The sequence below is a fragment of the Pangasianodon hypophthalmus genome, chromosome 8, assembly GCF_027358585.1.
Source record: "Pangasianodon hypophthalmus isolate fPanHyp1 chromosome 8, fPanHyp1.pri, whole genome shotgun sequence".
Lineage (NCBI taxonomy): Eukaryota > Metazoa > Chordata > Actinopteri > Siluriformes > Pangasiidae > Pangasianodon > Pangasianodon hypophthalmus.
This window is the reverse complement of record NC_069717.1, coordinates 19,697,464-19,723,022: the sequence shown is the minus strand read 5'-3', so window position 1 is coordinate 19,723,022 and position 25,559 is coordinate 19,697,464. Positions and strand designations below refer to the sequence as shown.

The 25,559-nt window shown below is 36.5% G+C and overlaps 1 protein-coding gene across 1 annotated transcript in view; it reads left to right on the top strand.

Moving 5' to 3' along the window:
* Positions 1-25,559, top strand: part of si:dkey-11f4.7 (piezo-type mechanosensitive ion channel component 2) — a 55,643-nt gene that overhangs the window by 9,639 nt on the left and 20,445 nt on the right. The window contains exons 6-28 of the mRNA XM_053236081.1: positions 1,005-1,212; positions 1,930-2,143; positions 2,259-2,424; positions 7,450-7,713; positions 8,722-8,821; positions 9,142-9,329; positions 10,942-11,090; positions 11,297-11,464; positions 11,658-11,699; positions 13,688-13,720; positions 13,814-13,917; positions 14,095-14,258; positions 15,686-15,862; positions 16,044-16,190; positions 16,611-16,811; positions 16,916-17,120; positions 17,553-17,654; positions 17,810-17,975; positions 18,947-19,190; positions 19,678-19,774; positions 20,472-20,631; positions 20,854-20,943; positions 21,516-21,616. Coding sequence (XP_053092056.1) covers positions 1,005-1,212; positions 1,930-2,143; positions 2,259-2,424; positions 7,450-7,713; positions 8,722-8,821; positions 9,142-9,329; positions 10,942-11,090; positions 11,297-11,464; positions 11,658-11,699; positions 13,688-13,720; positions 13,814-13,917; positions 14,095-14,258; positions 15,686-15,862; positions 16,044-16,190; positions 16,611-16,811; positions 16,916-17,120; positions 17,553-17,654; positions 17,810-17,975; positions 18,947-19,190; positions 19,678-19,774; positions 20,472-20,631; positions 20,854-20,943; positions 21,516-21,616 — 3,490 coding nt within the window. The remainder of the gene's footprint in view (positions 1-1,004; positions 1,213-1,929; positions 2,144-2,258; positions 2,425-7,449; positions 7,714-8,721; positions 8,822-9,141; positions 9,330-10,941; positions 11,091-11,296; positions 11,465-11,657; positions 11,700-13,687; positions 13,721-13,813; positions 13,918-14,094; positions 14,259-15,685; positions 15,863-16,043; positions 16,191-16,610; positions 16,812-16,915; positions 17,121-17,552; positions 17,655-17,809; positions 17,976-18,946; positions 19,191-19,677; positions 19,775-20,471; positions 20,632-20,853; positions 20,944-21,515; positions 21,617-25,559) is intronic.

Here is a 25,559-nt window from a genome sequence, read left to right as displayed (position 1 = left end):
AAGTCCAGCGCCACTGTCTGACAGTTTCATGCAACCACAATGTGACACACTGACATTTTGTGCATTGTAAATACACTCAAAAAATATATGGAATGCTATTTGAGGCCAAAATTAAATACATGGTTATTACACTATTAATTAATAGCATCATCCCTTTAAAGTCCTTGAAAAGGTTTTTTTTATTAGTCTTTTGATTTTTTAATAGTCTCTGCCGTTTAACATTATTTCATATTAAATTTGACAGCAAAGTAAAAAAAACCCAAAAAAAAACCCCACTATTTCCATCTGGTCCATATTTTCTATCCCAGATTTTTTGGAGAGCTTAAAGACAAGTGTTTAAAGGTGGTGGGATGAGTAAATAATAAATAATAGCCTTCCAAGGATCAATTAAATCAATTAAAATTTCTTTTAGTACACTAGTATGTAGCAGCAAATGATGATTTTGTGAGATGTACAACACAAACAATCAGCAACACCTCACGAAAATTGCACAAAAACATCTTAAAGTCATAAAGGTATAAGTACAATGTGATTACAAATGTATTTTCTCAACTTAAATGCATAAGGAGACCTTGGAATTATGAGGTTCTATCTGAAGTTGGAAAGTTGATCTCAGCCAGTCTTACTGAAGGTCACAAATTTCTGGCTTAGTGTCTTAAAATAACAATCTTCTGGCATCACCTTCATAGTTCCAAGGTCCAAGGTTAAATCTAACCTTTATATTTATTCTGTTGGCAGTCTCCAAAAGCATGACTAACCTGATCATCCTATATTGGAATAGTTTGTACATCCTGATTAAAAACCATAAGTAGGCTTGGTTGAAAATAAATAGCAGCTTTGCTAAATGCTCTTTAAGTGCAATATTCTCACCATCTCTGATCATTGGTGTATTTACAAAATCCCGTACATCCCAAGACTTTTACTGTATGTACATCTATGAATGTACATCTATGAATATACTGTATGTTCATTTTTTGACTAAGACTTTTATATTGGTTCTTCAGGAAGCATCTGAAACATCTGAATCAGAGTATGAAGAGGAGAGTGAGGCATCATCTACAGAAAGTTCTGAGGAGATTAAAGCACCCCCAGCAGGGCCTCCTCAGTTTGTGCAGAAACTAATTGTCTTTGCAGCTGGTCTAAGACTACTGCTCTCCACTATGATGAACACTGCTGGAAAAGTGATAGTGACCATCCTGCTGGGGCTTGCAGGTAATACAGTACACACAAACATATTAGGGCTGTAACACAATTATACAATCTGTATCTGTATTTGTATTCAGATTTAAACACAGAATAGGTGTGGATTTTTTAAAAATTAAATATGACCACTACTACTATGGCAGTAAAAACACAGGAAAAAACCTCAGAGGTAGAAATGCCAGCACTGTCAGCATTACTGTCATTCTGTTTCTCGACCTCAGCTAAATCACTCGAGTTTACGATTGTGCACAGGACTGTTTTTTAATCCTGCTTAGGTATTATTTTTGTCTGTACCTGCCCATGATATTTAGATGGTAATATTTCCCAAAGTATTAACAAGCCAAGGATGCTAAAGGATGCTGAAAATGCATCCCACAGCAGCACACATTTAGGATGAATGAACATGGTCATTGTTAGTCCCGTAACTTCATATCTGACTGGTGTATCACCTCCAGTTTTATGTAGTAAATCTACAGTGAAACTGAAGTGTCCCTTAGGAAATTAGACTTCCCATTAGGAAGTTCATAATCTATACAGACGAACACATGGCATATAGTCGCATGCTGATACAGATACACATTGGCTCAAAGTTCAATAAACATTCAATACATTTCAATAAGTATAAATTCACTCTTTAAATTAAAATCAGCAGGTGAACACCAGAGTATCTGCCTGCTGTCCATTAACACATTCTGATGTATTGTTTTATTGTCTTTATTTTTACAGGTATAGCACTACCCTCCTTGACATCAGCATTATATTTCGGGTGCTTCCTGAGTCTTGTATGGTGTTGGATACTGGGCTACTCTATTGATCTGCTCCATTTCAGCACATTGTGTATAATGATGACTATATTTAGTGGTGGACACATCCTGGTCCTCTACCTCTATCAGCTACCTCTATTTCAGCAACTCATACCTCCTGAGGACATTTATGCAAGGTACTGTAGCATCAGTACAATATCACTGACTGTGAATGTAACTACCTTTAAGCGAATATGTATAATTCACTTATAAAGTACTCTTTCCTTCCTTCCTTCTGTCTTTGTTTCTTAGGCTGTTTGGCATGACTGCGTTCATCCACACAAACTCATCAGAGCCATATAGTCTAGGCCTGCATCCAGATATGAGCTGGCCTATGATAATAAACCCTCTGTTACTGCTAGTACTCTACTACACACTGGTGGCTCTTCTACAAAAATGGGCTCTCACAGCTACAGAGGTACTTTATTTTTAAAAAGCAGGAGGAAATAACAATCTAACAGGCAAGACAATTGACGGATAGCTGCAAACTCATTTCCAATGCAGGGCATGACGATATAAACATCACTTACTTATAGACAGACATATTCGATCAGTCGTACTGAACACTGACCACACGTTCTTCATACGTTCATCTTGTGCTGACGCTTGTTTGCCCTTTTGACCTCTGGGGAAGTAATATACCCCTGACATATATCAGAGTGAACAGTTCTATACAAGGTTGAATGTTCTGGCCTGCAAATCTATCCAATGCAATAATGAAATAATGGTAGTGCTGACAATTTGGAGCTTCAGTGCTGCATGGGTATAGCTGTTCATTCTTTTTTTGGGGGGGGCAGTCATGGCCTAATGGATAGAGCGTTGGACTTGCAGGTTGTGGGTTTGAGTCTCGGGTCTGGCAGGGATTGTAGGTGGGGGGAGTGAATTACCCTTGAGCAAGGCACCGAACCCCCAACTGCTCCCCGGGTGCCGCAGCAAAAAAAAAAAAAAAAAGGCTGCCCACTGCTCCGGGTGTGTGTTCATGGTGTGTGTGTGTGTGTGTGTTCACTACCGTGTGCGTGCACTTGGATGGGTTAAATGCAGAGCACAAATTCTGAGTATGGGTCACCATACTTGGCCACAAGTCACTTCACTTCACTTTTCTACAGTTCCTTTTTCCTACTGTCTATATTTCTGTCAGTTGCTTGAAGTGAATTGACCAAAATAAATGCTGGATGAACATTAACAAATTCCAAATCCTCAACATGTAGCTGGTTATTTTATTAGGATCAGTGTTGAGCTGCCATATACCAGTGGCCATTCTGTGTTGCAGATGACCCATTTCTCCCTTTTTAGTAGTATACAGTGCCTTGCAAAAGTATCAAACCCCTTAAAAGTCATCAGATTTGTCTGGATTACAAATGACCCTTACACACATTGTTCCAACCAGTATTTTTATTGCAGACCAATATGCTCTTAAAGTAATTTTTTAAAAGTCAAAAATTCATTATTTGTCAGCATTTGGTCTTTAAAAAAGATAAAAAACTGAAAAATGCTGCTTGCATAAATATTTAACCCTTTCAGACTAGTGCTTGGTAGAACCACTATTTGCTCCAATAACAGCTTTACGTCTGTTTGGGAAAGTACTAGCTTTGCACAATGAATAAGTGATTTTCACCCATTCTTCCTGGCAGATTTGCTCCAGGGTCTTCAGGTTGCTTGAATGTTGTTTGTTGACTGGAATTTTCAAACTGCTACAGATTCTTGATTGAATTAAGATCAGGACTTTGACATGGCCACTGTAGAATATTCATCTTTTTGTTTTTAACCATTCCTGCATTGCTTGGTCCTTGTGTTTGGGACCACTGTCCTGCTGAAAGGTGAAGTTTCTCCCAAGCTCTTTTTTTTTTTTTTTTTAAGCAGACTGAAGTAGATTCTCTTGTAATATCTCCCTGTATTTTGCTCCATTCGTTCACCCCTCAGTTTTAATAAGAAGCCCAGTTTCTGAGGATGAAAAGTGTTCCCCAGAGCATGATGTTGCCACCATCATATTTCACTGTAGGGATGGTGTTATTTGAGGTATGGTCTGTGTTAGGTTTGCACCACACACAGCACTTTGAAATTTGCCCACATACAGTATTTTGATCTTGGTCTCATCAAACGAAAAAAAAAAAAAAACCTCTAAACTGGGTCACAGTTGTGCTTTCAAATGGCTCTTCGTGAACAACAGTTTCCCAAACAGTCCTCAATTATACAGAGCTCTTGAAATGGTTGTCTGGTGCACCTTGACACCACTCTCAGCCACTGTATTCTGTTACTCCTTCAGAGTGACTGTTGGCCTCACTGTGGCTTCCCTCATCAGTCTCTGTCTTGAGTTTGTGCTGAGTTTTGAGAGAGGGCCTTGTCTAGTTAGTGCTTGGGTGATATGCTGCAGCTTCCACTTTCTTACTATTTATCCAACACTGCTTACTGGGATGTCCAACCTCTTAGATATTACTTTACACCATATTCTTAATTTCTATTACCTTATCTTTAACTTCATTAGAATGATCCTTAGTCTTCATTTTCACTTAACTTCACTTAACTTCAATGACAGTTCGTTTGAGGAGTTTTTTTTTTTTTTTCAGAAAATTTGAGCTGTTTTAATATTTCAAAGGTGAAGTGCAATTATAAGTCAGTTACATTTTTCATATGGAATTTATGGCATTTGGCAGACACCCTTATCCAGAGTGAATTACAATTATCTCATTTATACAAGTGAGCAGTTGAGGGTTAAGGGCCTTGCTCAAGGGCCCAGCAGTGGCAGCTTGGTGGTGCTGGGATTTGAACTCTTGACCTTCTGATCAGATAGCCAACATCTTAACAACTGTGCTACCACTTCCCTGTGGAACTTGGGGGTTGAATTTTTCTTTCTTTAAATTCCAATAATTAATTATGACATTGAAAAATCACTGAAAGAGAACATGAGTTTGCAATAAAAATATTGACAGGAAGACTTTGTATATTTTTAGTTTGTTATTCAGACAAATCTGATAAATCCCAGGGAGGTGGAATACTTTTGCCACTATATGTCAATGTTTTTGACAGAGAAATACATACTTGTGTTCCTTTTTTCTTGAATACTTATAAATCTGAAATTATTGATTATATCTTTAAGGATGTTGAAGGAGAGATGGAAAGTCCTTCAAAAGAATCAAACATTCTGCCTAGTTTCTCAAAAATAGCAGATGGTGACTACCTTTCAGCTGGAATGACAGAGGTAATGTAACACACACACACACACACACACACACACACACGCACACAGAGTTGGACAGTCTAAGTATACTGATAACTATGCAGTGATTTTCTCTGCAATTTTGAGTTATGTATCTCAGGTTGAGGAAAATTGTTGCTCAACTGAGGTAATGAAGCAGTTTTTATTGTGAAAAAGGTTTGATATTTTCATTATTGCTTTATATAAAAATAGTTTAATTTATATTGATATTTTATTTTCATGTACAGTTATCTGTCTATAGCTATTGATAGATAGATAGATAGATAGTGCTGAAACCTTCTGATCTTCTAATCTTTAATTTATTTTACAGGGTCGCAAAAATAAAAATTCTAGAAAAATTTTCAACATTGATAATTTTAATCAAAACAGGCTTAACAGTGTTATTGGTTTTTTCTACCAGCATATTATGATGTTAAACAACAGCTGGCAGAATAATAATCCTTCTGGGCTGGACCCCCTGCTGTCAGATGCTGACTACCTACAGTGTCTTTCCCTACCAATGTACATCCAACATGATTGCTCTTATGGTACAATTACTGAATAATTTCCCATGAAACGAATGTTTCATTTATGAAATATAATAATTTAATGTATAAAATCATAAACTTGGTGTGTGTTTTTATGCTCAGATACTGCAGATGAGCAAGAAGCGAGCTGTGATAATGAAGATGGACTAACTGAAGTGCTAACTGATGAACGGCCCTTTTCTTCTCCTAAAACGAGTGCCTTCACTCTGCTTGGTCAGACCATTATGAAACAGAGCTACGTTATTGCTCTTATCATTATGATGGTAACATTCCTTTCGTGTGTATATAGTATGTATTTTTGCATGTGTGCCTGTAAAGCAGTTTTTTTTTTTTTTTGATGGAGTATGCCACTTTTTAGAAAATTAGCTTAAAGGATAACAAAAAAACTTAATTTGCATATTAGTCATATTTTCATGTTCTTTTTACTTCTACCTGTATTTTTTCTTACTTGCTTTTTTCTTCATGTATTTAGTGTAATCTAATTTGAACCTCAGCACCACTGGGTAGTTAATTGTATGTAATTCATCATCCTGGCATTGTTTAAAAAAATGGACCTCAATTTACGAATCTTTTAGCAAAGTTATGTAAATGTTTGTGTGAGCCAAACCGAGCTAAAATTTTCCACCAGATTTACGTGTGTATGCTGATCATCAGTAAAATGCAAAGTGTCACAAAAGTCCATAAGAGTTTAAGTGCACAGACTGCTGGGAGCACGAAATTAACAATCAGGCTAAAGGCTGAAAAGCAGAAGTGGAAGTTCAGTAAATGCTCAAAATGAACAATGAGAGGAAACTGCAAAATTGAAATTCTGACTCACTTCTATGTCAGTAAATGTATTTAATAACAGGCAGTATTAATAATAATAAGTGAATACTAAATCTTCCGTCAGCTGAGGTATTTATATACAGCTTACGGCTATGCGCAGACTGACCGGCCCGACCTCAAGAACATGAGTAGGTTACGAACGTTTTTTTTTGGAATGTATATGATTTTCAGGAATACCAAATTTCTTGTTTAAATGCTCATATGAATGATTTACAAATAAATCCATTGGTATCCAGCTTGATAAATGGGCCCACTGGTTTCAATTGTGCTAAGCAGCATTAATGGTTGGACTTCAGGAATAAATCTAACTAATCTTTTCATTGTGTTTCTAAAGAATGTATGTGAATGAAGGGCTGACTGGTTCAAAACCAATGAGAATGGTCATGTAAATAATGAGTTCTTGTATAAATAATGGGTAGATTATATTAAACATAGTGTAACTCAATCTATAGTAGCATGCCTTTTCTTTAGTTAGTGTTTTTTTTAGTTATAAAAAGACATTGCAATAAGCTATTAGTTGTAATTCTTTACATAGTGGTGAATAATGAACTTTTTTTCATATCCCAGAACATATTGTCTCTGTTATAAGCATATAAGGATAGATTATAAAATATTGTGGCTCCCAAATAAGGCATCAAACCTAAGCCACAGAAGGGAGCACACTGAACTCCAACCACATTTGATTTATTAAATTGATTTATTCATTTTTTAAAAATTCGTTTTCGTTTTATTTTTTTTACTTTGCTTTTTCATTTTCAGTACATTACACATTCTATTATAACAGATTTGTGAAGAGTATGTGTTTACTTATAAACATAATGCCATCTATCTTCCTGTGTGTGTGTGTGTGTGTGTGTGTGTGTGTGTGTGTGCGCAGATATGGAGCATCACTTACAATTCCTGGCTTACATTTGCATTGTTGGTGTGGTCCTGTGTTATCTGGATGTCAAGGCGCCGACGGGAGTACACCATGATCAGCGCTCCGTTTCTTGCTGTTTATTGTACGCTGCTGTTGGTGGCTGGCTTTATTAGTGCTTTCCGTCTCCATCATAGTGAACTTTTCCCTGCTCTCCCCAAAGCTGTTCTGGTTGATTTTGATCTCTACACTTATCACACACCTTGCCTTCACCTGGGAGCAAAGGTAAATTACAGCCTAAATTACCACTGAAGAGTGGGATCAAAAATATTATAAATAACAGCATTATACTTATCTTTGTATTCGAATAAAAAGACATTAATATAAACATTTACAGTAAATGGAATTTAAAAAGCAAAACTTTAATTCACATTCACACAAATTCACCTGCACCGCATATTGTGTATGTAAAAATATTAAGACTTTTCAGGTGATTTCCAAATGTTATGATATATTTCTAGTTACTTTCTCATTATTTCAGGATATTATGCCATTATTTTGACTTCTTATCTTGTTATCTAAAGATATGTTATGTCAGTATTTTGACCTTTGAATTATTTCAAGATCTCACATTTTCGACTTAACTCATTATTTCAAGACGTTATCTCATTATTTCAACTTAACATCTTGTTATTTTAAGATATTCAGACAAACTAATGACAGGTTAAGTGGAAATAATGAAATAATAACAATGGATTAATGACAATATCTTAAAATAAGAAGTTATTAAGTCAAAATAATGAGATAATAACTCTAAATGCTGATATAATACCTTGAAATAACAAGTTATTAAGTAGAAATAACAACAGTGTTAACAGTTTTTTCAGGGTTTCTGTATCATCCCACTAATAAAACAGTCACTGAAATTATACTTAAAGGGTGCTATGCAGCATTTAGTCCATTTGAATCAAGCCCTGGTGTGTTTAGGCAGGTGAGAAAACAACAATCACACTCAGGTGAGGTCCATGACAACCAGTCTGAGAGTGTGATCTAGGCCTGGTTCAAGAGAAGAGGACTTGTCTTGTATTGTTGTGTATTGTGGGTTGCATTCTTTTAGACGCAAGCTGCTAAACTGAGCCTTGAAATGCAAAATGAGTCAGAGGACAGAGCTGTAGTGCTACAGAAATGCAGGGTGTTCTGAATATTTGGACTGAGAAAATAAATGCTGGACAAATTTCACGCATACTTTAGGTTTTAATCTAAATAACACTAGTTTCTTCCATTTTTTTAAAGATGATTTATGCATTTAGTTTCTGGATGTTGCTACGACAACAGTTAATTGAGAAACAAGAAGAGCAACAGCTGAAAGAAGAGAGTCTTCATGAGGTCAAAAGTACAAGTAAGAAATCTTTTTTTTCTCATAAATATCACTTGAACTTGGGTGCACTATAAAATCTGTTGCAACTAAATAATAAAATGGCATTCATTACATGAAATGCAACTTGTTATTCGTTCGTTTTGTTGTTATTCGGCAACTAAATAATAGAAATGTTTATTATTATAAAGGTATATTAATTAATGATGTATCTAAACTCATGGAATAAATGCAATACAAGTATGGACAAATGCATATCTTATCAATAAGTCATAATTCTGCACAAACCTTAGGTTTCAGGTGCTATATGTCTGAAACAGATGTGTGTTTGTGTCCAGGCATAGCTGATAAAACTGAATCATCCAGCATGGTGAATAGAATAGGAGCATTTCTTAAAGGGATTCTGGTGAAGTACTGGATTGTCTGCTGCTGCTCCATGTTTTTTGTCATCAGTTTCTCTGGGAAGGTGGTTGTCTACAAAATCCTTTACATCTGTTTGTTCCTCTTCTGTATGGTTCTCTATCAGGTGAGTCGTCCACCACATTTCTTAGCTGCAAACATTAACACATTAGAACTTTCGACTGGACAGCCCACTTTAGAGACATGCATATCAGGTTGGTGAAAAATTTATAAGGTGTATTCTAATTTAGGACCTACAGTATCTAGGAACAATCCAGATCAAACCTTTTTCACTGCTGACTGAGCTTTTCAGTGCTTTGCCCTGCTGGCCTGCAAGTGCAGCTAATTCGCGCAGGTATTTTACCATTCTAGTGTGCATTTCTGACCATTTCTCTCATTGTCATTGCTTATTAGTAACAAACCCTTGCCTGTCTTTAGTCTCTGACTCTACTGGATTGTTTGTATTGCTCTAATTAGCGGTTACTGACTCATGGCCTGGCTCATGGTGTGTTTGTGGACTTTAATATAGACAGTGTGGATATAGAATAAAGTACAAAGCAGTGTTGAGCCATGAACACTACCATCCATGCAACAACATTAAACTACATCAGACAATATAGTATAGTATAACAATATAGTACATATTCTAAAATCTGATTGGTCATAAGGTGTTGATTAATATGTTATAACAGCATAGCACTGGCATAGTGGGTAGCGTTGCCACCTTACAGCTCCAGGGTCCCTGATTCAATATTGAGCTCAGGTTACTGTCTGTGTGGATTTCCGCCTGTTCTCTGTGTGTTCGTATGGGTTACCTCCCACCTCCCAAAAACATGCCAGTAGATGGATTGGCTAAGATAAATTGCTCCTAGGCTTGAATGAGTGTGTGGAAGTGTGTGCATGCTTCCCTGTGATGGACTGGCAACCCAGCTGGGATGTATTCCTACCTCATACTCAGTGTACCCGGGATAGGCTTTAGATCCACCTTGATGTTGGACAGCGGTCACTGAACATGACTGATGAGACAGCATGGCTCCGACAGTAGTGACAGCACCAAGGCAACTCACAGGTGTACATTAATGCACTCGTGATATTTTACTCTTTTGTTAGCGACATCTAATTCACAGGGACTTGTATAGCAAGTACTCCACATAATCTAAGCTTAATAATACACAGATGAAAAGTGTTGTTATTTAACAGAGGAAAAAGAATAATTGTTGATATGGTGAAGTTTTCTGTAAGGAGACGTTTATTTAATATTTACAGATTAAAAAAAAATTTATATATCCATTGTAGGTGCTTTGTAACAGACAGAGGTAAAGCTGTTCCTTTCATTTATCCACCACAGGAAAAGATGGAGGATGTTGTGTTTTGTGGTTTCTTGCTAACAAGCTGCATTTTATCTTATTAACTTCAAGAAAAAGTGAAAGAATTACTGTTTATAGCTGCTATAACACAAGTGATAACAGGAATGAACTTGTTTCACCGACATTCTACAACATTAAATGTAATGATAAAGGGAGAAAAAGTATGTGTCATTCTTTAATAAATAAAAAATGTTGTGGATTAAGAGGAATAAAAACATCAGGATGTGCTGTTATAGGAAAATAATTAACTTCGGGAGGGTAACAGCGTCACAACACCACTTCATTAATAATTTTTCTGTGAGAGCTTGTGACTATGGCATGTCAGGGTACAGTAACACAACCAGCACTATAATGCTGTTTTCTCCTATTTAGGTCCGGTATGACATATGGAGGCATGTTCTGAAGTACTTCTGGGCTGTGGTGGTCGGTTATTCCATGCTGGTTTTGATTCTAATTTACATGTACCAGTTTAAGACTGTTTCAGGCCTGTTTCGTCAAATCATAGGCATGTCAGAAGAGGGGTAAGTGTTGCAAACACACTGTTAACCATAACCATGTAGTGTAAAATTAATATTTCTGTTTGTAAAAATTTGAAAATGGATGTAGGATGCATAGGAGGTGATTAGGATATAGTACCTCAAAGGTCTGTGATCCACTGGATCAGCATTATTAGCTTCTAATGCAGTTGATGATTAAAAAATATGTGCTCACATTATTTTTGTTTCAGACTGCGTGATCTGGGCCTGGAACAATATGACACAGTAGAGTTATTTGCACAGATTTTACTTCCTGCTGCCTTCCTACTGGCCTGCATCCTACAATTGCACTACTTTAACTGCGACTTTCTCACTCTCACCGACCTACAGAACGTACCTGTGTGTGATGGTACATCCAAGTGAGTTAAATACTTCTCTGACCCTCTCAGAGACTTAGGGTCTGATTTACTATGATCCCAAATAGTGTGATCTTATTTGCATGTGCTGTGGGACCTTATACTTGATGGCCTCAAATCTGTTTTCATATCATAGACTGTCACCAGAGATGTAGACAATTACCAAATATTTGATTCTGTACATATTTCAATCCAGAGAAGAAGAACTGAGAGAGACACTGAACACGATATCAGACATGTAAGTCCACAAATCATCATATTATGCCATTTATAGGCTTATAATTCTATGTTTAGTCTACAGTTTTCATTCTAATCTACAGAAGATTTTGTCAGTATATAGTGTTGGCCCTACCAGTCAAAGGTTTCTGAACATCTGGAGTTTCTTATGTTCTGTTACAGTTTAATCTTTATTATTACCACAGACCAAACAAAATATACAAAACAGCAATTAAATAAGGAAAAGTACATCTTTGTGTAACTTACCATTTGGTTGCTGTCAGTTCCTGATGGGACTCTAAATGAGTGCTTCATTAAAGGCAGGTGCACTTGAAAGGTAAACTCATAGACAGTGCAAGATGTTGGCCTTTTTCCAGTTACATTAGAGCTAGATTTGCTAAACATTTACTAATAAACATTTCTAAATTATTGTATCCCTATTCCAATTCTAACACACTGCAGAAACCAACATGGAGGATAAGGGCTGTGACACACATACAGACACACACACACACGTTAGGTACAGACGAGACTAAAAATAGGGTTGAGGAGAAGAACTAAGATACTGTGTGTGCACGACTGTTACCTGTCTTTCACTTTAGTTTGCTATGTTTTCATCACAGTGCCTAATTTTCTCAGTACATTGAGATAATGTTGCTAACCCTAGTGTGTGTGGTAGCAGTGTATGCTGTTAGGTATGTGTGTGTTAGCAGTGTGTTAGGAGTGTGTGTGTTGGCAGTGTATGCTACGTTAGGAGTGGGTGTGTGTTAGTAGCATGTGTGTTAGCAGCCTCATGTTAACTTAAAAGTACTTAAAACAAACAAAAAAAAAACCCTAAAATATAGGGTGTATTGGGTGTTCAAAACCATAAATCCTGCCATGAGGCATAACAAGCAGCAAAACCGCATGGGAAAATTACTCATTGTGGTGCAAGCTATATTCTCGTGACACACAGGACTCAGTGGCTTGGTTAGGATCCATGTGCAAGGGATTTAGTAAAGATACAATTCACAATCCAAGAGCATATACAATAAACAGGTCAAGATTATATACAAGTAGGACTTAAATTAAAAATCCAGAAGATAATCAGACAATGTGGGTAATAGAGCAGGGAAGAGTCACGGCACAGGACAGACAGCAAGGGTCAGACACGGAATAGCTATCAGAGGAATCAACAGCTCAGAAGTCACGCAAATCACTAAGTAATCAGTGAAGCTACACACCTAGCCTACTGTCCATGTGCTTTATATATGCTACAAACAGGAAGTTCCAATAAACACCAAAGACGAACACTAGAATTCAGGAGAGGTTGCCCTCTGGTGGCATGGCAGTGAATTGTTCCTGCTAGATGTGATGGTTCTACTTAAAAATTTATGAAATTCAGTTGATTCTCTCTGTAATTTTGTCAAACAAAGTGGAACGTGCAGACAGTCATGATAAAACACAAATATAATGTTAGGACTTAATCACAGAATATCAGCTGGGGATAGAGGTGTGTGCAGGACTGCGTGTTTAATCTGCTCCTGAAGTACTTCTTATATATATATATATATATATATATATATATATATATATATATATACATATATATATATATATATATATGGATATACATATATAGGATATATATATATATATATATATATACCTGATATAAAGACGGCAAAAATTACATTTTAAATGACTATTTTTATAAATACAAACATACGACTAGACATAGAAGTAAAGAAAACTTTTGAAAGAAGTCTTAAACAGAGTTTTTCAGTTAATATAAAATGGATTCTTTCAGAGGCAGGAAAGACATGTTAGTGTATTGTTGATAAGTGAAGAACAACGCTGTCATTATTCATAGTGAATAACCAATTATGCTGTATCTGTGTAACTTTTGGGCAAAAGTGTTACTCCCATTACACAATATGAGTGATATGTAATATATGTGGTACTCTGGTATTCTTATTTCTTTAGAAGTATTGTATTTGTTCAGAAAATAAAAATCTTTATTCATTTCAGGGTAAAAGAAAACATTGAAAAAATCCAAAACCGGTAAAATCTTTGTTGTTATTGTTTCATTTTATTAATGCTAAGCTGTAATATTTGTAATATCATATAATAAGCTGACTTACTGCTCTGTGGTAGGCTGGTAAAGGAGCAGCTGAGTGCAGAGGGGGATGATCTGTTGGGCAGCTTAGAACTGAATTCCTCATCAGTTAAGGACGAAGAAGAAGAGACAGAACAAAAAGGTATGAATATAGATGAACTGACATTAGTACCAGATCACAGGTGTTTTGCCAGCGACCCTTTTGTGACAAATTCTACATAATGCGCTTTGGTTTAACACTGTGAAAGATTAGTGGACTAACAGTCGGCGAAAGCAGTGAGATGCTCATTTAACTTTTATGTGTGTCTGTGTATTTTAGAATCAACATTAAACAAATGGTTTTTAGTGGTGGATCGGATAAGGGTGTTCACACTACATGCTCTGCTGTGGTTGACTAAGGGTCAAGAGTTTTGCTGGAGATTGCTAGAGCTCCATAGCCTCAAGCTTGTTGCTGCAGGCATCATCTGGGTTAGCCTAAAAGAAGTAAGTTATACTCACACACACACATCAAACTCTTAGCCACACCCAAACATGATGTTTTAAATAAGAATATACATATTTTACTGTAATGTAGGATGTAATGCATGCAAGCATGTAATATGTCAAAAATCTTGGCCTAAGGTCCTGTAGATATGATGGATTAAATTCCACAATTTTGCATTTGTTTCAAGTCAACCTTCTTACATCAAACTCTTAAGATGCCCTGAGATGCACTGGCATCCCATCTAGGGTGTTCTCATGCTCGTGCCACAGTGATCTTGAGCAGGATAAAGCCCTTAACAAAGAGAAAATAATAAGAACTGTGTATATTTTCATTAGGAATATGTAGTGATGCCTTATGGCCTACTTAATACCTTTTCCTCTTTTACCTAATAAATTATAAAGAGATATGATATATAAATAGGTCCTAGATTATGATAAATAATGATAGAAAAATAATTATGTGATAGTGTGATAATGTCCTAAATTTATTGGTCTTTTTCAAATAAAATAAATCCAACAAATAACAAATAAATAAATAAATAAAAAAGACAAATAAATCCAATTTGCTTCTCTGTGGGTTGTATTTCAAATCATTTTTTTCATATTAGTTTAGTTGTCTCTCTTAATTGGTCCTCGTCTTTTTTAGTTTATGTTTTTTGACTACCCTTTAATGCTATTAGCTCTGTTTAGTTCTGTCTGTTGTGTTGACTGTTTGCCTATCCCTCTGTCTTAGGATTCCTGCTTGTCCTTCAGTAAACTCTGGATCCTGCACCAGTTTAATAGCTTTGATTGTTACATATTGAACTGTATACACTCCTGGGCAAAACAAATGGACCCAAAATGGCAAAATATGAAGATTTTAATGGTCTTAACAACACATCATTGTTCAAGAAATCAGCAAGAATGAAACAAATAGATAAAGGAAGTTAGTATGGGATAGCTTTTCCCTTTGATTCTTTAAATGTTCAAGCCTTGTGGCCCTTAATGGGCTGCATCAGGTGTGGCAGATAACCAAATAATGACTAATCTTTTAAGAAAAAATAAAATTTGGAAACTTTTGTACACCCAGACATGTTTTAGTTTGAATTTTTACATCAAACATTTTAATCATTATCATGATTTTACTTTTGTGTACAAGAACACTATGTAAGTGAATTTCCCTGTTTCTAGATTTTCCCCAAACAGTTCACTGCAGCAAAAGTAAACGAGCAAATGGTGGCACAGGAGCTCTCAGGAGTGCATTTGTTTAATTCTTGCTAATTTTCTGACCAATGATTTGTTGTTAAGACCACTAAAAGCTTAATATTTGGGCTTTAACATTTTTGGGCTTTTTTTTTTTTTTTTTGACCAGGAGTGTACTTTAAAGCATTGCCAAAATTCTTCCCCCTATATCAAGCAATAAGTGTGTTTCTGTCTTTGTTATGTAGGTGTCTCTGATGAATTTTGTGTTCCTGGCATCATGGTCATTTGCTGTCCCATATGCGAGACTGCGGCCAATGGCCTCCACTGTGTCCTCTGTCTGGGCCTGCGTGATGGTTGTGTGTAAAATGATGTATCAGTTGAAATTCATCAAACCAACAGAGTTTTCTGTTAATTGCACTGCTGTGAGTTTCTTTAGTAGTTTTTGCTTTCTAACTAAATTGGCCTGCGCTGGGCTTACTTCAGTATATACCAGTTTAACAAATAATGAAGAATACTGCAAAAGAAAGAATTCTACCTTTTATTTCTGTGCATTTTACATGCCTTGATTTTGTATAATTAAATACAATGACTGTTTCTTTTAAGGATTTACTGATTTCTAATCAGAGCTGGTACAGTGGGAATGTGGCACAGCTTTTGCAGAAGTCTGTTTTGTATATTGAACCTGTGGATCCGTCTATGTGGGTTGGCAGTCTGAGAAAATGTGGGGATGCCATTCTGCCTTGCCTACAGGTATGCTGCTCAGTATTAACATACAGTATTTTAAAACACAAGAACAGTTTTTCAATGCGTAGTACATTAAAAAATAAAACTTTCAGATCATTGCAGCTCTAGTTTAGAGTCCATGGTACTAGTCAAACATAAAGCACCACTATGAAGCAAAACACAGCCACTTATTTTATAGCCATGAACAAATCATAAATGGTTAAGCATTAAAAGGTAACTGTTGCCACAGCTTAATGATGTTAGTTTCTTATCAGGTCCTTTATAAGCAGTGAAATTTACATAACTGGACCTTCACATATTTTACTTGAATACCCTTGCCTTATTGATTCATCATGTACTAGCTTGTACTACTTATTCAGAACACCAGCATATGAAATGTATGACTTTATATCACGCTATTCTTATACTGTGTGAATGTGTCTGCAGAATCATTTATTAATACTGGGCCTCCTTGTGTTTGACGTGACTGTCCATCGGCACCAGCTCTACCATCGTCTCCATTTAAACTTCAAACCTCCTCCCAAAGGCACTATTTTCAACAATGTAACATGGCAGCACCTGGATCATGGCATCCTGCCCTGCCTCAAATACTTCTGCAATTATTTCTTCTACAAGTTTGGCCTTGAGGTACAGCAAATGTTTATGCGACCCTACGGTACGTCTGAATACTTCTAGAAGCACTGATGTTGAGGCAGTGATTTTAATCTGTAACCCATGTGTTTCTGCGGCAGGTATCATTTGTAGTGGCAGTGAATGTGATTGGCCAGCGGATGGATTTCTTTGCCCTTCTGCACTGTTTTGCACTGATCACAGTTTTGGGACGTCGTCGCAGGAAGGCTATTGGTGAAGTCTGGCCTAGATACTGCTGCTTTACTGCCAGCCTAATGGTGTTCCAGTATTTGCTCTGTATCGGAGTGCCTCCTGCACTCTGTACTGGTACTTCACACAATATTTATTAAGAAGCCGCCTTTCTTTAATGCACACAATAGTGCAAGGTGTAAAATGACAGACTTTTAAAAAACATTTATTTTGTGAAATAGCACTAAAACTCATGGTATGATCAACTCAAAATCATGATTTGCTCTATGTACTGAAATTATTTGTTTATTGATATATATTGATTATATATTTTTGAAATTGTTATGCTTTTAGAAGTTACATTCTGTAGTTAATCAAACCATCAAAATGATAACTATTTTACATTTCCTCATCACAACATACAGCATTATCCTTAAGGAGACAGTAACTCAGTAATTATGTTGTAATAAAGAAAAAATTTACATCTAAATACAGTAAATGTATAATTCTGTAAAATTAGTTTTCTGCTATGTACAACATGCTGACAATAATATGTACATTGTGCTACAGATTATCCTTGGAGGAAAGGCTCTAAGGCTCTCAGTTCCAATCAGATCAAGTGGTTGTATTTGCCAGATTTTGCCATGCAGCCTAACCCCACTTTCATATTTTGTAAGTCTGGTCATACTCACAATATATTAGTTTTTAGAATATTAGGATATTTTTTAGCTTCATTATTATTATTATTATTATTATTATTATTATTATTATTATTCATAGCACATTCACACTGGTTTTCATTACTTTTCTTTCCATTCTCTTTGTAGATGACTTCTTGCTGTTGATGGTAGCGTCTCTGCAGTGGCAGGTGTTTGAAGAAGAGAATAAGGCTTCTGTGAGACTCGTGGCAGGGGAAAATGTGGAGATCAGTAGAAACCTAGACCCTCGCTCTCTTAACCAGTACACAACAGTTGGCAATTTTCTGCACTGCCGGTGTGTATAAGTGTGTCTGGCAAGGTGGATACTAGTGGAGATTCTAGTGGTGATACTCGTGATATTGCTCCTACACAGCTAATTCGAGAAATTCAAGTTTATTTTGTATCAAAGAAAATGACAGTAACTTTATTTTGTCATTCCTTTCCTTTTGCAGAGAACAATTTTTGATATTACTAACTGCTATGGTCCTGTGTTCCAGTAATATGTTTAAGATGCTCTTGTCAATTTTTCTTGATGACTCAGAAGTGCATTTTTACTCAAAGACCAGGGAAAGTGTATTTAGCAGCGAGCAGATATTTAAGTAGGAATGCATAGCCCTTGCCAATGTAGTTAAAATGATTTACTCACTGGCTACTTCAAATTCTGTATAAGCAAACGTTTTAACCAAACAAAAGTTAACCAAAATCATAGTAATTTCTTTTTTCCCCCTTTTTTTAATGTTTTTGCTCATAGTTACATTTAAAACTGCTTTTTACTGTTTAGAGCAATGAATTAGGTTAGATTGCAATGACTAGACTGCATAGGATCTGCTCTTGAGATCAATAGTTGAAAATGATGCAGGTCTTTGGGCCTCCAAAGGGTGTTATTATAAATTTCACTTGAACTCATTCATTACTATTGAGTAAAACACACACAAATCAAATCTGCATGAAACTCAAGGTGTATGCTAACACCTCTTTCAGAGCCCTCAAGAAGTACTTGTCATCCATTTTGTGTGTTGAGACTGAATGACCAGATCTAATAACTTCATCATATGTAAAATAATTAATGTCAGTGGTTTGGGCTAATTTTATTACACAGTCTGAAGCTTTTTTAACTATACAAATTTATAAGTGATAATCGTGCATGAGTTGGAAAATGGGCACTAAAGATTTGCTATATGTTTGGTTGAAGATCTGTTGTCACTACTCCTGGTCATACCAGTCTTTAACAAACCAAAATGTGTATTATTTTTATGTTGTTTTCAGGTCATATCTTGACATGGCAAAGGTCTTTGTATTCAGTTACTTCTTCTGGTTGGTTTTATGCTTGGTTTTCATCACTGGCACCACACGTATCAACATATTCTGCCTGGGCTATCTGGTGGCCTGCTTCTATTTCATGCTTTTTGGAGACACGGTGCTGCTGCAGCCTGTACGCTACATACTCAGACTGTGGGACTGCCTTATTGCCTACACCTGTGTGGTGATTTGCCTGAAGAACTTTATCTCTGTAAGTATGCATGCAAGTAATAAATAAATTCAACCATTAAAACGAGAAAAAGGGATGCGTTCTAACCACTGGGGAAACACAGGAAACCGTCTATTGAAAAGGTGTTGAAAATGCAATGAAAAGTAATTTCAGAGTATTTTCAAGTGTTATACAGTATACCAAATAACTTCATTTTGTGGTTGAATAAGTAATATAGTGCAGCAACACTGGACATTTATTTATTTATATTTATTTATATCATGTGCACGTAATTACATAAAGTAATTACAAACATAATTGAAAGTTGAAAGTCGGTAGATTTAGTTAGAGAAAATTCACCTACTTAAAGATAATTCAGTAGTATTTAATAATAATCTTTGTGTTTAATGACATTTGGTTGATGCCCTAGTATGCATATATTCTGTAGTCTTTGTTTCCTTTCCTTTTGTTGTCCACCCTGTTAATTCACTCTTATTTTGTGTGTGTGTGTGTGTGTGTGTGTGTCTAGCTGGGATCCTGTGCTTACCTGGACAGACTTTTAAAGAAAGCCTGTTGGCTCATTCAGGCATTCAGTATGTTCTGTACTATCAAAGGCTATGATGTGCGTAAGTAAATATTAACCTTGTCTTGGCCTGCAAGTGTTTAATAATAAATATGCAGATAATAATAAACACAAAGTTGTGTGTGTTTATATAGTATATATTTATATGTAGTGGATGTAGCAAAACTTAAGAGCATGGTACACAAGTTTATGTACTGTATATAATGTGGATAAATTAGTAAGGTGTTATCATTATATTTGTTCATAATTAAAAGGGTGCCTTAAGTTAGCATACCTTTAGTTATTTGGTTCTTTGCAAATTCTAAGGCCTCCGTTGCCCTTTCAGATCTCATTACATGTTCACGTAATGTTCAAGACTGTATGCATCAGCCTTGCAATTTTTGCAAAGGCGTTCTTTGTTTATGTAACGTAGCAGTCTGGACACAGCTGATTGAATGTATTTTTTTTTTTTATTATCCTTAAAACATTTTTAAGGCTTCTAAAGGCTTGTGCTTAAAATTGTGCTTAGAATTAAAAATATAAAACAATTCCATAAAATTCCAATTTCAAAGGTTCAAAGAAATCCATTTGCATAAGAAGTTGCATATGCATATTATGCATAGTTGCATAAGAAGATGTACATACGATGTGTGCATGTCTATATATATATATATATATATATATATATATATATATATATATATATATATATATATATATATTTTTTTTTTTTTTTTGTCTGTATGTGTTTGTGCATGTAGCTAAACCTAGTGATGACTGTGAGCTGCCAGTGGGAGAGGCCGGTATTGTGTGGGATGCAGTTTGTTTTACTGTGCTACTGGCTCAAAGGAGAATATTTCTCAGTTACTACTTCTTGTATGTTGTATCTGATCTTAAAGCCTCTAAGATCCTTGCCTCGAGGTAGGAAACTGACATTGCCTTCTGAACTTTTATAGAAACATATAAAGAGAATAATGTTTATTTTGTATATTTGACTTATAAAAAAGGCACAACATTTACAGTAGTTGAGTTAATATACTGATTGTATAATTGAAGTTAGATTGATTGCTGTATTTATCAAATATAATGGACTGTTCCAAAATAAAATAATCTGTTGTCTTCAAATGGTCTGTTGTGTTCAAGGGGTGCTGAACTATTTGAAGCCAAGGTAAAGAAACGTGTGGCAGCTAGACTGGAGTTGGAGAAGAAATCTGTGGAACTGCTGAAAAAACAGTATGTGTGTGTGTGTGTGTGTGTGTGTGTGTGTGTGTGTGTGTGCTGTTGTATTACTTCCTACCAAAGGCTAAAAAGTCCTGTGCAATTTCTTTACAACTAAGTTTTGTAGATGTTACACATACAACGGTTATTACATTCAGCATAAATAGGTTGCTTCAACCAACTACACTATATGGCCAAAAGTACATGGACTCCTAACCATGACCTCCATATGTGGGCCCAAACTTTTGCCACAAGGTTGGAGGCACATGATTGTCTATAATGTCCTTGTATGCTATAGCATTAAAATTTCCCTTCACTGGAACTAAGGGATCCAAACCTGTTCCAGCATGACAAAGCCCCTGTGCACAAAGCAAGGTCCATAAAGACATGGTTTGCCAAGGTTGGTTTGGTGGCCACTCAAGTGGCCACAGGGCCCTGACCTCAACCCCGCTGAACACCTTTGGGATGAATTGGAATGCCAACTGCTTGTCAGGCCTCCTGCGGGTTGGGGTTTCACTTACAAACCCATTTAACAGTTGTTCTACTGTGTGTGCTACAATTGTGTGTCTGGTCTTTTTTTCTTCTAGGATGGAGAAAATCAAGGTAAAACAAAAGAATCAACCAGAAGAGGCTGTCACAACACTGGACACAAAAGGGCCTGAACAAAAAACCAGTGCAGAGCAAAAAGGTAATCAGATTTATGTGTTTGTGCACCAACAAATAGAAATAGAGTACTTAATGGTTGAACATTTTCCTGTCTAGTAACTGATTCCTTGGAGTTTTTCATGTGATTGTTTCTTTGCTGGGTACAAATAGTCATCATGACTGTGGCCCACATAGGTTGCCTATAATAGGTCCCAGCTATGTCATGTTTATCCTCTTTCTCTTTCTTGTCTTGCTGAAGAGATGAGGGAGTGAATTCAAAGACACTAAGTTTATATAGACTTTTTTCTTTTTCTTTTTTTTTTTTACATCTTTCTCAACCTCTTGTATTGAGCCCTTTGTTCTGCTAGTCCCTGGTGGATTTGGATGACAAACATGATCACTGCCCATGATCACTGGGACTTTTAATGAATACTTACAGAATCTTGCTATAACTTCAGCATAATACTGATAGCAAAAAGGCAATACTGCTGACTACTCATTACTGTCCTCTGACTCTGCATTGTTGCCTGTAGTGAAGCAAAAAAGGAGACAGAGTGGCTGAGGCCTCTAAGAAAAAAGGTAAGTTCCATTGCTGTGGTATTGCAGCAGGAAGAGAAACAGGCAGAAGGCTTGGCTGTTCAGCACCTATTAGGAAAAAACAGAAGCTGAAGAGCTTGGTACAGCCACCCCATGTATAAACCCTGATATATTCTAATTTGCTGCTTCTAATCCCCTGGAGTGTGCTATGGGAGCATTTTGAAAATCAGAACATAATGCAGTAATGCAAATCAAATGTGCTGTAGGGTGGAATTAACGCTGTCTTAGCAAAACTGAAGCTGGATCCTCCACCTGACACAGCTAAACAAATGCCTAACCCATTTTGTGATACTTAGACCAATTGAGTTACTGGGCTATTCCTCAATGTACCAGTTTCATTAAAGAGTTTTTATGTGTTTAGGACACACATGCTACCTGCAGTAGCAAAAGCAAAAGCATTATGGTTTAGATCTATGCCACTGGTAGAGACAGTATTGGCCACTAGTGGTCGTTTAAACCGAGTAATATTTAAAACTTAAGAAAAGCACCCAACTAGTGCTTGGCCTATTTGGGACCTTTAAGTGAAAGCTCCTGCATGAAACGCCTTCTTTTTAAGAAGATTTCAAGCTTCATCAAAAATTCTATTAATTACTTAAAATATAAATTGATTTGATGTTTATAACACTTTCCTTGGTCACTACATAATTCCATATGTGTTTCATCATTTTTATTATAAAATAGTAAAACATTGTAAAATGAAGAAATGAGCAGGTGTCTCCAAACCTTTGACATAGCATGCTAGTGTGGTGTTTTGCATCAGCAATGAAGGGGCACAAAATTGCAGGTGATGTCGAGCTGGACAAGCAAGCTCTGGATGTGAGCAAATGCACACTTTCTGCTCTGAAGGTATCTGGGCTGATGCAACAGTTTCACAGCAGTCCTGTACCCAGGGATTCAGCAAATTCACAAGGAGGTTGTTCTGTTAATCTGTTTGAGAACAAACAAACTTGCTGCACAATATAGTTCACAGAAGGGCAGAGACAGACGTTATCACAATAGTGGCCAAAATAATAAAAAAAAAAAATAGCCAAATCTATTGTTTTCCACTACTCCAGCTGTATGGATAACACTGTTATGGAGGACATCCAACAGACTATGCAAACAGTGTTGCTGATAGCCCGATCTGGTCAAAGAGAACATGGTTTTGCCTGTTAATGTTATTAAGAAGCCCTGCATACACCCTAACCGACAGACTGGACCTGCTGTCCCAGATACAGCAGACGACACACCTTGAAATTAAAGGTCTGGACCCTGGGAGTGAGCCCATTATCCTGGTACAGCATCATTGCACTTATGAGTGCAAATGCCCATCTACATTGTGAGTGTATGAAAATAAGTGCAACGTTTTCTCACTATATATGAAACACTGAGCATGATCCCGTTATCTTACAACTTATCTAGCAGGTGGTCCCACTGTGGGATGTGGAATTGGTTCTCAGCAGTTTGTGCAACTTGCCATTTGAACCAATGGAAGATGAAAATATAAAATAGCTTTTGCTTAAGACTTTTTCTACTGGCCATCACTATAGCCAGGTGAGTCTGTGAGTTGCATGCATTATCTGTCACATGCAGTGTTTGCTTTGAGGACCCGAATTCATACATGTCATGTCATGCATGCCAGCCAAAGGCATTTGCTGCACAACATATTAATAAAACTTTCACCCTATCTACTCTTGCAGAGGTGCCCAAGCCAACCCTGTGTTCGGTGAGGGCTCTCCAGCATTATGTAGAAGTGATTGCCAGCTGGTAGCTCAGAGACCACCTGTTTGTGTGAGTAGGGGAGCATCATAAAGGGGCTCCACTGTCTAAAGACAGGTCAAACCATTGGATGAAGGAAGTGATTGCACAGGCATACTTGCACAGGTCACGGGGTGCCTTGTTCTATTAAATGCTATTCAAAGAGGAAGCAGAACTGGAGGATCACCAGTACACACTGGTTACTCTGGCTGACAGCAATGGCCAGAGAATGAACATGACATAGCAAGGACCTTTTATAGGCTACCTACAGTACACCATATGGTCAAATGTATGAGGAGACCCATATATGGGCCTTCCCCCAAACTGTTGCCTCAAAGTTTGAAGTGCACAGAGTTCTGACCTCAACCCCACTGAACACCTTTGTGTTGAATGAATTAGAATGCTGATTGTGCCCCACGCCTTCTCGTCTGATACTAGTACCTGACCTCTAAGAACTAATGTTCTCGTGGCTGAATTGACATATCCCTACAGCCACATTTCAAAATCTAGTGGAAAGCCATCCCAGAGGAGTGAAGGTTATTATAACAGCAAAGTGGGGACTAAATCTGGAATAGGATGCTCAACAGGCATATATGGGTGTAATGGTCAGGTGTCCACAAACATTTGGCCATATAGTGTATGTGAAAACTCCACTAGTATGAAAGGAACCTCCTCTGGCAATTCTCTGTTTAGTCGAAGAAACATGTTAACATGCATGTGCTTCCATTTTCTAGAGGAAAGTGATCAGACGGAATGGTGGAAACCATGGACCTCTCGTCCCTCTGGTGAGTAGACATTTTGGTTGTCTCAGAAACCTTTTGTCATATCAACTTTTTAGGTATTAATTAAATGAGACCCTACATGTTTTGCATACACCGTCCAATGAAAGGTTTTGCCATACCTACTCATAATTTCTACTATTTTAAAATAATTAATGATCCTGTATTACCACAATGAAATAGCACAAACTGAATCATGCAGTGACCAAGAAAAGTGTTAAACATATCAAATATATATTATATTTAATAATATTTTAAATTCTTAACTGTATCCCTGATGAAGCTATGCACATGCTTAACATCTAAGACAACTTCATTAAGGAACAACTCAGGACGCTGTTATCAAATAGAAGAACTTTAATTTTGAGTAGAAATCACTTGCTTTCAGTTAAAAAATACTTATAAATACTATAAATATTGAAAATTAAAGTTGAAACTTAAATATTCTATTTTCAGCGATTATATGAAATATTTAAGCAGCAGAAATGACATATGCAGAACAAGTTTGACTTACTGAACAAAACCAGCAGATAGAGGCAAAAGCTGTATTTGCAAGTATACAGTAAATATTGAAGTAGCTGAACAATTATATGATAAAAACTCTTTATATCTTTTTGTCTCTTGATAAAAGCATGCTCATTGTACTACACCTTGTCATACAGTTCACAGAGACATGACCAAAGCACACAAATGGTATGTGAAAGAGAACAGTTGATATATTTTTTAAATAGTGCTTTAACACAAGCTAGATTTTAAGCTGTGATGTAGGGAACCAGTCACAGAGGCAAACAAGCAGCTTAATCATGTTTTAATGACTACATTTGCAAACAACTATGTGACTGTACCAGCATGTTTTTGGGAGGGGAGAAGAAC